General features: G+C 42.4%; 2 protein-coding genes across 5 annotated transcripts in view; one reads left to right on the top strand and one right to left on the bottom strand.

Moving 5' to 3' along the window:
• Window positions 1–15,059, top strand: part of LOC119399996 (SUMO-conjugating enzyme UBC9) — a 562,334-nt gene that overhangs the window by 175,186 nt on the left and 372,089 nt on the right. The window lies entirely within an intron of this gene.
• Window positions 1–15,059, bottom strand: part of LOC119400008 (prominin-like protein) — a 64,106-nt gene that overhangs the window by 45,347 nt on the left and 3,700 nt on the right. For all 4 annotated transcript variants that reach the window (XM_037666912.2, XM_037666915.2, XM_037666914.2 and 1 more), the window contains exon 2: window positions 392–578. In XM_037666912.2, coding sequence (XP_037522840.1) covers window positions 392–479 — 88 coding nt within the window. In that variant the 5' untranslated portion in view covers window positions 480–578. The remainder of the gene's footprint in view (window positions 1–391; window positions 579–15,059) is intronic.

Below are 15,059 nucleotides of genomic sequence, written 5' to 3'. Positions count from 1 at the left end.
AATATGAACACTTCGCAGCCTGGCCTGAATCGGCTTGGATTGACACCAGCAGCGTGAAATGTTGGCCGATATGTTTTTGCGGCGGCTGACGATAGCTGGAGCACAGCTTGATTGGACTCGTCGACTTATCTTTCGCTTAAGCCTGATTGGCAAGGAAAGTGTGCTCACTATCGACAGCCCCAGCTATAGTCAGCCACCGCAAATATCACGACCAATACTTTGCGGCGCTGGCGTTGGTATAAACCGGTCCAGACCAGGTGGCGGGGCATTCGTATTCAGCGTGCTGTCGGCTGTACTTTTGCGTCTGGTGGTTCAACCAACTACTCGCTTTCACTCGCGCAAACTTTTCAACATAATGAGCTTACACCTCCACGCGCTGAAATGAACTCACCATTATCGGAATCGGACTGGGACCTAGCAACGGGTAGCACCGCTGCCGCCGCCGCCAAGGCAATGGCGAGGAACACGTTTGGCCACATTTTGGCAGTTAGTATGGCGCAGTCATCCAGAAATCAGGTGCTGCAAATGTGGCGGACTCTTCTGCCACTTTGTGTCCACTTGGGAACAGAGGGGGAGTCCTGCACAGGCATGAAACAACATTTGAATGTTAAAAGGGCCATGACATGGTCACCCAACCAACAATTGGCGGTTTTCAGCGAAAGATAAAAGTAGAGGACCTGCTAGACCTACACATGAATGGAAAATGGACTGTAAAATAATATTTCAGTCCAAAATAAACCCTAGAAGTAGTCGGCTATAAACCATGCCCACCGGCGGCAACCGCCATGTGTGACGTCATGTGCCGCATGGAGCTGAGCCGTCATCGTCTTCTATCGGAGTTTCAGCCATTGCAAACCGTTCAATTTCAATGCCAAGCTGAACAAATCCGAAATAGGTCAGCTGCATGCCCATCTGAGCATGGAACTAAATTGTGTGCCATAATGCACACTCTCGCACAGCAAGCACCTTGTTACATCACGGCTCGCGAGTGCAGCAGTGTTGCCCGACTCCCAGGCCGCTCACGTCCGAACGCACAAGGATTAACCCACATAACTAATCAAGAGTATGATAAAAAATTGGTTGTCATGGCCCCTTTAACATGACATACATACCTATCCAGCATACATACAACACGACATACCTAGCACAGATATGCACACTGGTAGGAGAGTCATATAAGCCATGCCTCCCCCACCACTAGTGGTCCAAAAGAACGGGGGGGGGGGGGCACAAATGTAGACTTGTAACCTTTGTTACTTTGAAGCAACGCATGAAAGCTCATATATCCAAGTTGAAAAGACAAACAAAGACCATCGAAAATGTTAAGGGGCCCCTACACCACCCACAGGTCAAGATTTAGTTGTGGTGTTGCAGTCGTGCACAAGTCTACAACGAACACGTAGCTAGGAGAATTTTTGGAAATGGTGCCGTAACAGTGGAGTTACACGCGTTTGATGATAAAAATGCGGGCCTCGCTCGTTTGTTCTTTCCTTCACTATGCTCCATTCGTTGGCTTGTTTCTCCTCCTGGCTGAGTGTTCCTCCTCACCGCGCGAGGAGGATAAGCAGGGAGTGCACGTACCTGCAGGCAAACAAACACGTTCTTTCTGCTGCTGACATGACCAGATTCTCCTGGTGACGTCACGAACAACTCCAGGGATACCAAAAAGCCCAGAGAGGAGCACGGGATTGTTTCTTTATTTTGTGGCGCACCAACGGCACATAGCGCTGCTGCGTTTGGCACTGCTGATCATGGAGACACTCTGAACTCAATGCGCCCATTCACTTGAAATGTTAAAAAAATATCAGAGGTGGTTTAGGGGCCCTTTAAGAAAGCACTTGACAACTATACATTTCCTGTGTACAGTGTTTCATCCACGATAAAATACGCAGATTGAAATCCATGTTTCACTGGGAGTAAATCATAGTTTGTGGAATATATATATATATATATATATATATATATATATATATATATATATGTGTGTGTGTGTGTGTGTGTGTGTTTTTGAGAGACGCACCAAAGGCAGGAATGTAGTGGGCGGTGTTCTACTAACCACATCAATGCCTGCATTTATGCCATAATATGCGGCGACCAGAACAGTTAATGCCACATGTACAAGTGTTACGCCATAAACACAAGCGTCCATGCTGTCGGTAGAGCGTTCTAGAGGATTTCCAGCTTGCAAACTAGAACCTTCAGTTTTCTTTTTCAATTTGTTGAATGCATTATTTCATTTTTCATTGGTTATATTTCATCTTCTCACTTCTTTATTTTTATTTTCTGTTTCTTTAATGCGAAGATGGTCTGTAGATAATTCACACGATTCTTACATGCTTTTCACTCATGAAGTATCTTGTAACACCTTAGGTGTTATAAAAGAATTTACACCTGATTCTTACATGCTTTTCCCTCATGAAGTGTCTTGTAACACTTTAGGCATTATAAAAGAAAGAGAATAGCAACACAACAATCCATTGTACAGAATTTAGTTTCTCACAATTTTAAGTATTCTTCCACGACACGTTTTTAAAATAAGCATCTCTTCCCTTTCTAGTATGCAATCAGTCAGAGGACAACACAACTAATCTCATGTCATACAGCAAGCCAGGAGATAGCCCGTAATGTTATCTATGAAGCTACAGTGAAACCATCTGGTTTCAAGGGCTGCACAGTACCCTCTGGCATCTCAACCACCACTTAGCAGCTGCCATGCGAGTACATAATCTTGGTGATACCAACGTAGCCAACAAGCAGCACCCTGTGCAAGCTGATGGCCTGAAAACACACGTTGCTATCGATATCGCAAGTACAGCTTGGGACTCTGGCCTGCTGTACCTCATCGATAACGTGAAGGAAACACATCTGGCTCTGAGATGGACTTGTTTTCTTCTTGTATGTTGAGACCCCTCGTACAGTACATTACACAATGGCTCAAGGTCCCCTCTAAGCCAATGACCAAGTTAATTACTGGATCACTGTAGTTAGGCACAAAATATTAAGTCAGATTCCTGTGGAACTATGAGATTGGTTTTGTTATATATTTTACCGCAAGTTTGAGAAAAGCTATACGAATTTGATGTAGGCTGTTGTGTTGTCACGGACAACGAAAAGCAACCATGCAACCATGAAGCGCAAGATTTTCAAAAACTGCGAAATGATGTTAAAAAAATTGCAGTAAAAGCATGCCAGCCCACTGCACAATGTTGCCTCTTCTCTCTGTTCTGGCAAAAAAAAAAGAAAATTTCTACGCCATCTCAAATACAAGGAGATGGTCACTTTTTCCACGAGCACGGATATAAGCGATGCAGCTAGCATTATTTTTGGGCAGGGGGTAGGGGGTGTCACATCCTTGACTTGGCGGGGGTGCTGGGCAGGTGCTGGCATATTGCATCAATTTATTACATGTATTCCACGTCGAATAGAAGTTTCAAATAGGAGGGGCCATTTGCTTGTTGTGCGACAGGCCATGTGCATGGGGGTCCACTTCTGGCATCTAACGTGGACATTTGGCCAACAAAAAAAGTTTACTTATTTTTTTTTAATGTTCATAACATTCAATTCTGTAAAGAATTGAGTTTTGTAGAAACTATTCTGTGGTGCCACCTTGAGTCGCGTGAAGTGAACTGTGACAGCACAGGTTATCGAATTGCTTAGCTTGCTGTGCATCCTAAATTCACATTCATAGAAAAACAGACAAATTAGTTTTCAAATAGTTTATGTCTGAAACTTAAATATCAGCTTGTATACCTTCATCTGCCCCTTCTAATATTCTAAACGTGTCTTATGCTCTGCTCGTCAAGAATTGATACGTCTATAATACATTTTTGTTTAGATCTACTGTCCACAGTAAGACCGTCAGTATTCCAAAGGTATTTGCAGCTGCGAAGCCTGTTGATGCCCAGCAAAGAGAGCTAGAATTGCTGTTAGATCAACTCAATCATAAAGGCTATTAAGAACTGCTCTTATTTTTTTAATGGGCAGTACGTGGCGGCGCATTTGTATCTCCCACGCTGCAACAGTCCAAGAGGACTCGCAGTGCTAGAAGCAAACATTCTAAAACAACAAAGGCACCAAAAAATGTAACAACGTCTGACTTATGTTTGTCATCCAACTGACGCAGCACATAAACACTTGCATCACTCCGTTCTACGTTGTTGTGCTGTTGGCGCGGTGCCTGCACTTCCCCCTTGCAGCTGTTCGAAGGATAACCAAACAAAAGGACGCAAAACAATAAAAGTGACAAGAGGTACTACATCACTGTCTCCTTAACTGCTGTCATGCATCCATTAAAGTACGTCAAATTCAAACGACCTTAGCCACCGTAGTGATAAACAACACTGCGCTGCAGAAGCCCTCTTAACAAATTTTTTTTTTACAGGACCACAAGAAAGGAACCCAGTAGCTGGGAAACGTATCAGGCGAACATGTGGTTAAAATCTGGGAAGAAGTTCTGCTAAGTAATAAAACGTACGCCTTGCGCGCAGCTCTACTTCAGAAGATAATTATTCGCCAGTTTATGGCTTCAGAAGTCCTCAATGGCAGTTTCACGTTTCTATCACACCTCTGCCATAACCGGACACCTTTCGAGCACTTGGAAGGCCCTGTCGCAGCCCACATGAACACGCTCACTGATGTACCTCCTCAACACATACAGCACAGCAACAACTCGCAACACACAAGGCAGGAACACTGCGGGAACAATGTGTGGAAAGGGGATTCTAATACATAGGTGTCTTTAGATTGTTTGCTTAGACCGGACGCCAGATATGGGAAACCTGAGAAAACATATAAGTGAGGAATGTATAAGCGGGGTTCTGCACTACATGTGAAGCCTGATGACAGATGATTTTATGTCCCACTGGATATCTACTCTAATCTTTAAGTCAGCTCACGACATGGCTGCAGCCGCTGTACAGCACTCGTAGATTGAAACGCGAAAATTTAAGGCTCGGTATTGCATGTACTTTAGTTTCCAGCCTCTACAGTTCACGTTGTATCGGCGTAACTTCGACTCGAGCACTTACATGAGAGCCAGCATTACCTCTAGCGGCCAGATTTGCAACGACATGACATGCTAACCATGAGTGCTTGCCCATAGCACTCATTATACAAAAAAAATGTTGCATTTGAATCTGAGTACTGTACGACGTCAGTTCATCTGACGTCGTACAGCACTGATTTTTCGTCGTTGTACAGACAGATGTTTTTGTCTGTATAATATAACATCTGCATAAAGTTGGCACTCGGAATGCTTGCCACGAATGGGTCATGCGAGTGTTCCCTTTTGTTCATTTCCTTATACAGTCTAACCCAGATATATCGAATCCTAAGGGGATCACAAAAAGTTCTTATATATAGGTGATTCGATATATAAAATATTTCATACATTGAAAATATATTCAAGGAGATTTTACAACAGTTTGATATACACAATAATTCGTTACATGTGGGCTTGATATATCAGGGTTCGACTGTACAAAATCACGTTGTGCAAGTTCGCTTTAACACGCAATACTTGTAGAAATGTCGCTCCTTTGACAGTATTTTATTGCATGTATGCTCTTGTACGGACTAGTGACCTAACTTTAGGCTTTACAGCTGCTTTACAGCTGTTGGCAGGCACTCAAGTAAACAACAAAGATAAAAAGGTATTTCATGAGCGACCGAATCTGAAATGTCCCCACAATCTGCCTTTGTCGTAATGCACACGGGGGATCGAATGCTCGACCTCAAAGCAGAGCCTCGCCGAGCTACTTAAGTGGACCGCAGTTAATGATGCCATCTCCCATATCTTCCATTGTTCAAACCTCCGTCGCATTCCCAGACGTCTATCATAGCGTGAGGTAAAAAAAAAAACAGCCGATACGTATGCTTTGTCCTGAACGTTAACCTCATTAACCTGCTCAAGCCCGTGTTGCTCTGCACGTAATGCACTTACTGTGACACACAGGCCGCTCCTTTTCTCGAGTGGGCAAATACAAGCCTCGATATACTTATCATTAATAATGGTCCACTGTCAAGTAGCTATACAATCACCTAACTTTGCGCCGTGCGCTGTGATGATGAGATAGTGGAACAGATAGCGTAACGACAATGGTAGATTCAGTGGAAATGTTTCTTACCAAGAATAACGGCATTCTGATTATTGATGTGCCCCTCACCAACTACATATCCTCTTTCCAATATTAGCATGCGAGCGTAAAAGCTTGAGTGAGTTAACGTGCTGTGCAATAAAATATTGAAGGAGAGGAGGGGACAGGCAGAGAGTGGATTTTATTTTGTTATAACACATGCTTACATTAAATTTCCAGACTATCTGAATCACAGAAAACACTTTTCTCTGCAACACTCATTTAATGTTTATCTGATGCGTGAAAATGTTGGTTATTACTTTAAAAAAAAATAATGAAAGGAAGGTTAAACACTATGTCTTTCGAATTTCATGCCCAAGCTGCTGTGACAGTACATTAGAGGTACAGCTTTGCTTTGAGTCGTTAAACTTTGAGTCGATAACTGAAGGAGGCACTGGATACGGGCACGTTGGTTGGTCATTGCCTAAGCAGAATACGTAGCGCAGAAACGAACACAGGACAAGAAGACAAGTAGTGTTCATTTCGTCGTATTCTTGTCCCGTGTTCGTTTCTGCTATGTATTCTGCTTAGGCAATAACTGAAGGCACTGATAAGTTGCGGCAATTGAAAGACAGAAGTAAAACAAGAGCACCGCTGCTCACCTTGCAGGCTACAATTCACTAATTGCAAAGAAACATCCCAGCGGACACCAAACCAGAAATCATAGACGCATTCCTCACAGCTAAGTGCCGGCACGTGAGACTTAGGGGGAAAAAGCGATTGCAGATCCAAAAAGCTCCCACACGCAATGCACCGGCAAGCGAGTGAGCTCAGAGAATTCGGATGGGGAGATATAAACCTCCACGCGACGGCGCAGCCTATCATCGTGCCTCTCAACAGTGATATTGCTTCAACCGTCTCGAAGGTAATACGCACGTCACGCCGCTCTTCGGGCACAAAGTGCAACGAAAAGCAAACGAAACACACGAAGTGGTGAAATAAGGATCGAGATTAGAAGGTGTAGGCTGTAGGCTGCGCGAAAGGTCACGGAAGTGGCTGATAACGTACGCGACTGTGCTGCCCACGAAGTGGGAGAGGTGGGAAGGTCTCCAGATGCAGCGTAGAACAGCAAACCAGCGAGCACTGGCACCAGAGACTACGAGGACACAAGGAAGTTCACGTGTGAAGCTTATCATCCCCACTGACCTACAACCCCCTTCTCGCAATAACACTGATTATGTAGAGTACTTAAGAGGGGGCTTTAACCAAAGGACAACTCACATATGTGTACAACGCACATTATAGTAATCATCATGAGCCAGTTATGTCTGCAGTGGGATGAGGGCTTCGTCCAATGTCTTTTTTATTGACCCCATGTTTCACAACTTGATTCCATCTTGTTATCATCACACCACTTAACTTTCTGCCAACCTCGACTACGATTCCCATCCCTTCGCACACCCAGTGCGCTGCTATGATTGACCATCGGTTGCATGTTCTAAACGTTACGTTACCTACCCAGGTCCATTTTTTTTTTGTTGCGATAGCAATTATACCGACACTCCAGGCGCATTTTTGCGTCGGCGTGATGTTCCATTATAAAGTCCAAATCGATAACATTGCTCCACGCGTCGTTGCACACCACTTGTGAAACTTATGACCGTTACAAATGTTTTGAAAAAGTCCAACCTGCAAGCTTGTTGTGCATTTGAGAATAAACATACGTTCAAGAAGTTCTGTTAGTTACACACATTTCAATTCGTGCACTCTAGCGAACTGTGACAAATATGTTTAACAGCGAAGCTGCTTAGCAAACAGGGCTTGTTGCTGAGCTAGTTGGTTCATTACATGAGTTAAAACTGGTATGGCACAAAGAAGATGGGGACAAAGCAAAGACACGAACTGACAGACACGGGTGCCAACTTCCAACTGTTTATTATCAGAAACCATGACGGTTTATATAGGCTGCTGAACAAGGTAATCCCATAACAGAAATAGAAACATGGCAGAACTAACAATTCATCATGACCACTAAAACAGAGTCAAGGCATGTGCCGGAAACTGCACTACCGCGAACTGCGAAAACAAAAGTTTAGCAAATCGTTCCTTGTCCAACGAATAAAATAACTATCATCACCTTAAACAGGTTTGTGCCACAGAAATTGGGTAAATCCCACAACTCACTACTGGTTCACTAAAAATGAAGGCAACAGTTAGCCCAATGGCTGCGAAATGAAGGCGGCGAGCCGAAGACCCCGAGTATGTACAACGAGAGAATTTAGGGAACGGGAAAGGCAACGGCGGCTGTGAGAAGACCCCGAAGCGATGGAAAGCCTACGCCAACGACGACGTGACCGTAGATCTATAAGTGCGAATGCTTGGTTTCAGAGCAAGTTTCTGTCTCTGGAGTTTGGACAACTCTGTCGTGTCTGCGACTGGCTGTGGTTTAACTCGAAACTCTGTGCGCCGAGAATAAACGTAGAAACAACCTAGCATCACCTAGCTAAAGCCTAGCAACGACCTAGAAGCACCCTAGAAACACCCTGCATCCCCTAGCTAAGGCCTAGAAAGAACCTAGAAGCAACCAGATTGATATTCAGAATCGTCCAGTTTCGCTGTTTCAAGCCTTGTGCAGCTTAGTGAAAGCTTCACCAATTTTTTCGTCAAGGAGTTAGAGGTGTGAGGCTTACACTTCAGTTTTTCTTTTAACGTTGATATGTACAGCATGCCATAGTAAAATAAACCATGTCTAAACCTGGAAAGCTGCTTTACACAATTGACGGATCTCTCTTCTTCTTTTTCTTTTCAATGTAACAAACTTCCTGAAGTTTGTTCACAAATCTGTCTGTTCAGCATACTGCCAACAGGCGACCAGGAAACGCTTGATAGCTACTAGTGCCAAGATATCAGTGACTGTAAGAACAACAAATGCCACGCCATGGCCACAATTGAGTAAAGAAAGCTCAATACACCTGCTCTAGTTTCCACCAGCGTATGCGAGCCTTATCACACTCATGGCAGCATGATTAAAGGGACACCAAAGTAAAACAATGAATTGGTTTACATTGATAAATTACACTCTGAGAACTCTATTGTAATTAATTTCACCATCACAGGTTAATTAATTGAGGAAAAAATCGTGGCCAAGGTTCACGCCGATAACTCTGCGCGTGACATCACAGACTTCAAAGCGCATTTTTTGTATTTTGGTAACATTGGACCAACGAATTTCCTGGAACTTGATATGTCAAGTCTATGGCTCCATCGGAGGACAATGTACTTCATTTTTACCGATTAGAAACTACGTAGGACCTAGTAGACGCCGTCAAAATCTATGACATTGCGGCGACTGGTGCGGGAACTGCAAGATGGCGTTGCCACCCGCATTTTCTTTCTTTGCACGTTTTTCCGCTTACAAAGCATCTTGGTGCGGCAAGCGTGGCGATTTTGGAATTGTGAAAGCCTAATTTACTAATATAAGAAAAATCTTTTTTTTTTCTTTAGTGTCCCTTAAACTATCTTAGCTGACTGCAGGCTACATGCTTGCATGTACCCTTTCACAAACACACTCTGTGTACTTATGCATAAGTTTCAGGGGTAAAGGCTTTCCCTTAGTGTAAATTCGGAGACATGTGGACATGCATAACACACCAGTTGCAATGAAGACACTTGCCATATAAGCAGGCCACAGAATTTGTTTACAAAGCTAGGTAACAGAAACAGAGGCAGACAGGAGAGCTACAGCAGCGTACACATGTGAAAGTATTTATAATAATCTATCGAGATGCGACGCGGACGAAAACGTAGCACTGAGGCATACAAGCAACGTACCTACACCTGTTTAACACGGTAAAATGTCCAGGATGAATTACCTGCACCATGCACAGCTCTTGCGCATACTGACACATGCTGACACTGAAAGGTTGCAGTTACAGTCAGCACAGCCACAGTTCTTATCTGTTCAGCATTTCCTGTACCCTGCCCCTACTGACGTATACTTATGCAAACATCTAGGCGCGAAGCAGAACACTGTACACAGGACGGGCGCCAGTGTTCTTTGTCCTCATCTGCCTAGATTTTTGTGCAAGTAGGAGTGATCAACTAGCCCCAACCAAAGCTTTGCTGACATATACATTCCTCGATTGTGATGTTATGAGGTGCTACCGTTTCTGTCATGTTACTCTAACATTAACGTTCTGATAAAGTTAGCACTATAAGGCACTTGTAACTTAAACTTTTTCACGTACCATCAGCATCATGCGTAAAGGCCCGCCAACAGCCAAATCTTGTTTGTGGCTTTTATGTTTCAAACGAGTAAGTCTGTACCTGACGATCATGAAAATGAATAATAAATGTCCTAACGTCGCGTATAATTCCATCACTTCAGAACACCTACCTAAAATTGTAAGACACCGGCGCCACACAGCAGTGGAGCAACGTAATTAAGATCACGTGCACTCAGTATTTGGTAATGGTGAAAGCACGCTTTTTTAATTAAGGCTCCATGTGCAATCGGTATGGCTAGAGCCCTATCAGCCAAGCGTTTGCAAACCAGGACTGACACTCCTTCCCGTGATAAGGACTTGTCACAATGTACAAAATTTCTGCTAGTATAGACGTCCGTGTTAATTAAAAGACATTGATAGCAACTTTGCTGTGCAACAGAGCTTCGTCATACATAAGAGATATGCTAGCTGACGCAAGCCTCCCTCGCAGAAAGCATTACACACCCTAATGAGTTGCAACAAAGGTCATCAGTGTTGAATGGCATTAAGCTGAATGCCATTAAGCTACGCAGATGAGACACTAATCTAATAATATTGACCATAACATCATTAAGTAATCAGTCCTCTTGCTTATGTGGCAACGATAACAGACAACTATGTGCACCCCCTTCCTCCAGTTCCTGTGCATGTTGTACTAATCTAACAAAATCGTAACTTTGGGGGATTTTTAAGGGCTCATTTTTTTGTTTCTTACTCACAACGTTAATTAGAACTAACAGACAATCAAGCCAAGGAAAGTAGAGGAGATGCAAAAATTTGTAGTAATTATGATATAAATGTTTATATACATATATGTTTATATATACATAAATTTCTCATAATTACTACAAATAACATCCCCTATACTTTCCTTGGCTTGATTGTCGGTTAGTTCTAATTAAATCATACTTTGAAGCATTAGTCAATTTATTTCCTGCTTACATGGCAGATATGCCAGTCCCAATGAAAAAATTTTTCCAAGCAACTGTTCACTTAATCTGTACCTCTGTTTCCCATCCCTGTTAAGAAAATGTTTAAGAAAGTTAGACAGTCACTTTAATTAACTAAACTATTTACGCTGATCATTTGAAAGTCAGCAAGCTTAACGGGGAGATGTGCTGCAAGCACAGTTCCGGTATTGCGCAACACTACTAGGACGCATCTTGGTAACAAAAGACACAGAGAACTCGCAGTTGTTTTGGGCATCACTCAAGGAATGCCATAATGATATTCCCGAAACCAGCTCACTATGATAATAAAGGTTTTCTTCTGAAGGTTCAGACACTATAAATACACCAGAAAAGAAAAACATGCATTCACGGAGCTTCGAGCATGTAATAAAATATATTGCAGCAATGAACAGTCAACACTGGATTCAATGACAAGAGTGTAGCAAATTCGTCAGCTTCAATAAAGCTCAAAAACAAAACGTCATGTTCACAATTTGTTGAATTTATTACGCGACAAAGAACGAAGTAGAGAGCACGCGACAAAGAAGATGTCACAATGTAGAGAGCACGAAGTAAAATAGTTACATGATACTTTATGCCAATTGAAGCAAAAATCTCAAAAAATTAATGTCTGCAAACTGAAGTTACTAAAACATTTATTGCCTGAAGTGTTTTGTAGCATTCGTTCATCTTACTGTACGGGAATTTCTTTCCTCACTAATAAGCACTATTAACGAGTGTATATATATTTTTGCTTTTGTCTGTTTAGAAATACAGACACGCTGGCTAGCTCACAAATTGTTTAATGATAACACAAACAAAATCTCATTTAATCTCAATATATTAGCTTACATGTATCTTTCCAATAACACATTTTATATATTCTTTTGTTTCTGCATATATTTAGAAATGTACACACACTGGCCAGCTTGCTTATGCAGTGTTTAATGATAACGGAAACAAACAAAATCTTATTTAACCTCACAATATGAATGGCGTGTATCTTTCGCAAAACATTTTATATAGATTTTTTAACGTTTGCGCACATTTGGAAATAAACGCTGGCTAGCTTACAAAGTGTTTAATGATGACCGAAGCAAAAATATATATACCTTGTTTAACGTCACAATATTAACTTCACGACTTCGTTTTGTCATAATGAATATGTAAGCTGCATTACAATCTACATTGCTTTGTTTCTCGGCATATGTTACACTCCATTATTGTTACAAAGGACGTATGCCCAAGCTGCGACGGATGCATTATGCAGGAGGAGGCCTCAGTTCACATCCTGCATGTCAGCTACTTTATTACACGCTAAATCAAGTATATTGTACCACTCGAATGGAGTAATCTACTCAGATAAAGCGAGTGGAAGATAACCCTCCCGGACAACCTCTTGTCTCGAGGCGATGCCTCACGTACAGAAGCAGCGTTGCATTGTGAGAGTGCAGTAGCCCTATCAATTACAAAAACAGCTGTGGAATCACCACACTTCTGAAAATATGTTGTACATAAGGACGTCTCCTTCGCTTTGTGTGCAAAGTGTGCAATTCAGCAAAAAATAAATTTGAACTGTTGGGTTTAACGACCTAAAGCTGCACTGCGTATTACGAGAAATGCTGCAAGGATTAAGCTTAAGTGCCTCAGGTTCTTTAACAGTTGCTTGAATTAAGAGGTGGCTTTAGTGCCAACTACAAATTTCCCCAATAAAATGCGGAAGCACTTTCACAAACAAGTGCTGAACCAATTCGAATAAAATTTATTTTATTTAGGAGAGAAAACTGAATTCAACCGACCAATGGAAGTGGGAATTTTAGTGAAGGTCTCGCAGTTTTCACAAGAGTTACCAAAGATTGGCAAGTTAAAAAAAAAATATTCGAAGCACAAGCTTTGTAAATCTGTCATTAGAACACGTAATGATACATTGTTTTTAACAGTCTATGCGAAATCACTAAGATGCTTACACAAAGGATTCTGCAAAAGTCCTACTCACAAATTGGCGGCACACTTTAGTACAGTGTACTCACGCAATACATCTGTTTTGGCAGCATTAAATGCCTCAATAGTTCTAGCTGGCAGAATTAACTTTACGACGACATAAGTTCACTTAATGTCATTCAATGAAAATGACATTAAATTCGCCGTGCAACCGTAACAGTCTAGAATTCACAATTTCAGGAAATGGTCACGGCGCTTATACAAGGCTTTCACAGTGACATTATATACTCACAAATAATAAGTGGCATGGCATTTTAGATAAGTGAATAACTATTATTATTATTATTAGAAGCGTTTCATAGCACAAAGGCTACAATGGGGAATGCCAAGATAAATGTATAATGCATCTACTATGGCTGCACCAAACGCCTTAATAACCACGGTTTACGGAAAAAGCCTAAACTAATTTTTTTTTCCACTCCTGAGCTACGGAGTTCCACCAAATTGTCACAATGCTTGTGTGACACTTTCACAGGCAATCATAAATCTGGCATGTTTCAGAGATGTATACATAGTGTTCAAAATTAAACTTTATTGTTTTCTTAAAATATGACACTGGGAGGCACGCAGAGACCCCACATGCAAATAAGTCATGTGGCCAGGGAGACGCAAGGTGAGGTGATTATCCCACTAAACCATAAAATTAACCATAAACTTAACCAGTAAATGATAAAGCTTACTTTGGACACCACATATGATCAATCTGCGATGCCTGCGTTAATCCCTTTAGACCATAAGCTTTACCATAAACTTGACCATAAACTTAAAACTTAAACCATAAATATAATAGTTGTTGGTATTTTACGTCCCAAAACTACGATATGATTATGAGATACGCCGTAGTGGAGGGCTCCGGAAATTTTGACCATCTGGTGTTCTTCAATGTGCACCCAAATCAAAGTACACGGGCCTCAAGCATTTTCGCCTCCATCGAAAATGCGGCCGCCGCGACCGGGATTCGATCCCGCGACCTTCGAGTCAGCAGAACCACTAACCACCGTGGCGGGTATAAAGCTTAATTTTGAACACCACATCTAATCAATCCGCGATGCCTGCCATTTAAATGTCTCAACAGTTGCAGTTTAGGAAGTTGTCGCAAGTTTTTGATTCTGATTATCAGGATGTTAAAAACACATCAAGTCCAGGATATAACAGTTGGGTTGCATAAAGAAGGCTTTGCCAGGAACGGAACGGGAAGCGATAAGTCATTACCGAGCGAAAACATACCGGAAAACCGATTTCCATTTCCCAGTGACGACAAATTGACGCACGCGCCGGGCCCGTCTACGGTGCGTGCCCTTCCCAGCAACACACGCCCATTCTATTCTACCCAGCCCAACAAAGGATGTTTCGTTGCTGCGTAGCAACGCGGCTTTTTTTTTTTTTTCTTGTTTTTCTAATACCGTTCGTGCCAGGGGCTCTCTCGAAAAGGTCAGCAAAAAAGAACAAAGAAAAACGCGCGGCACGAACGTGGTCATCGCGTTGGCATGTTGCAAACTCAGCGAAGTGCCGACGGCTTGGATTGCGTATCACGAAACCGGCGTTGTTTTCTGTAAAACGGTGTTGTTGCCCTTTCGCAACGCGCATAAATGAAAGATTCGGCAAACATCTCAGACTGGAGGACTGTGAGGCGACTTTTGAAGGTCTTTCTTCCTCTCTGTCAAAGAAGCATAAAGGAAACGCAATTGACACGCAGTACGCGCAGTAGACACAGGGGCATAAAACAAAGCAACGGAGTTTTTTTCTCGGCAAAGCGCTGATGTCGCCCT

The sequence above is a fragment of the Rhipicephalus sanguineus genome, chromosome 7 (genome assembly GCF_013339695.2).
Source record: "Rhipicephalus sanguineus isolate Rsan-2018 chromosome 7, BIME_Rsan_1.4, whole genome shotgun sequence".
In the NCBI taxonomy this organism is placed as follows: Eukaryota; Metazoa; Arthropoda; class Arachnida; order Ixodida; family Ixodidae; genus Rhipicephalus; species Rhipicephalus sanguineus.
The sequence above is the reverse complement of the archived record's forward strand: the minus strand, read 5'-3'. Positions and strand labels throughout refer to the sequence as shown.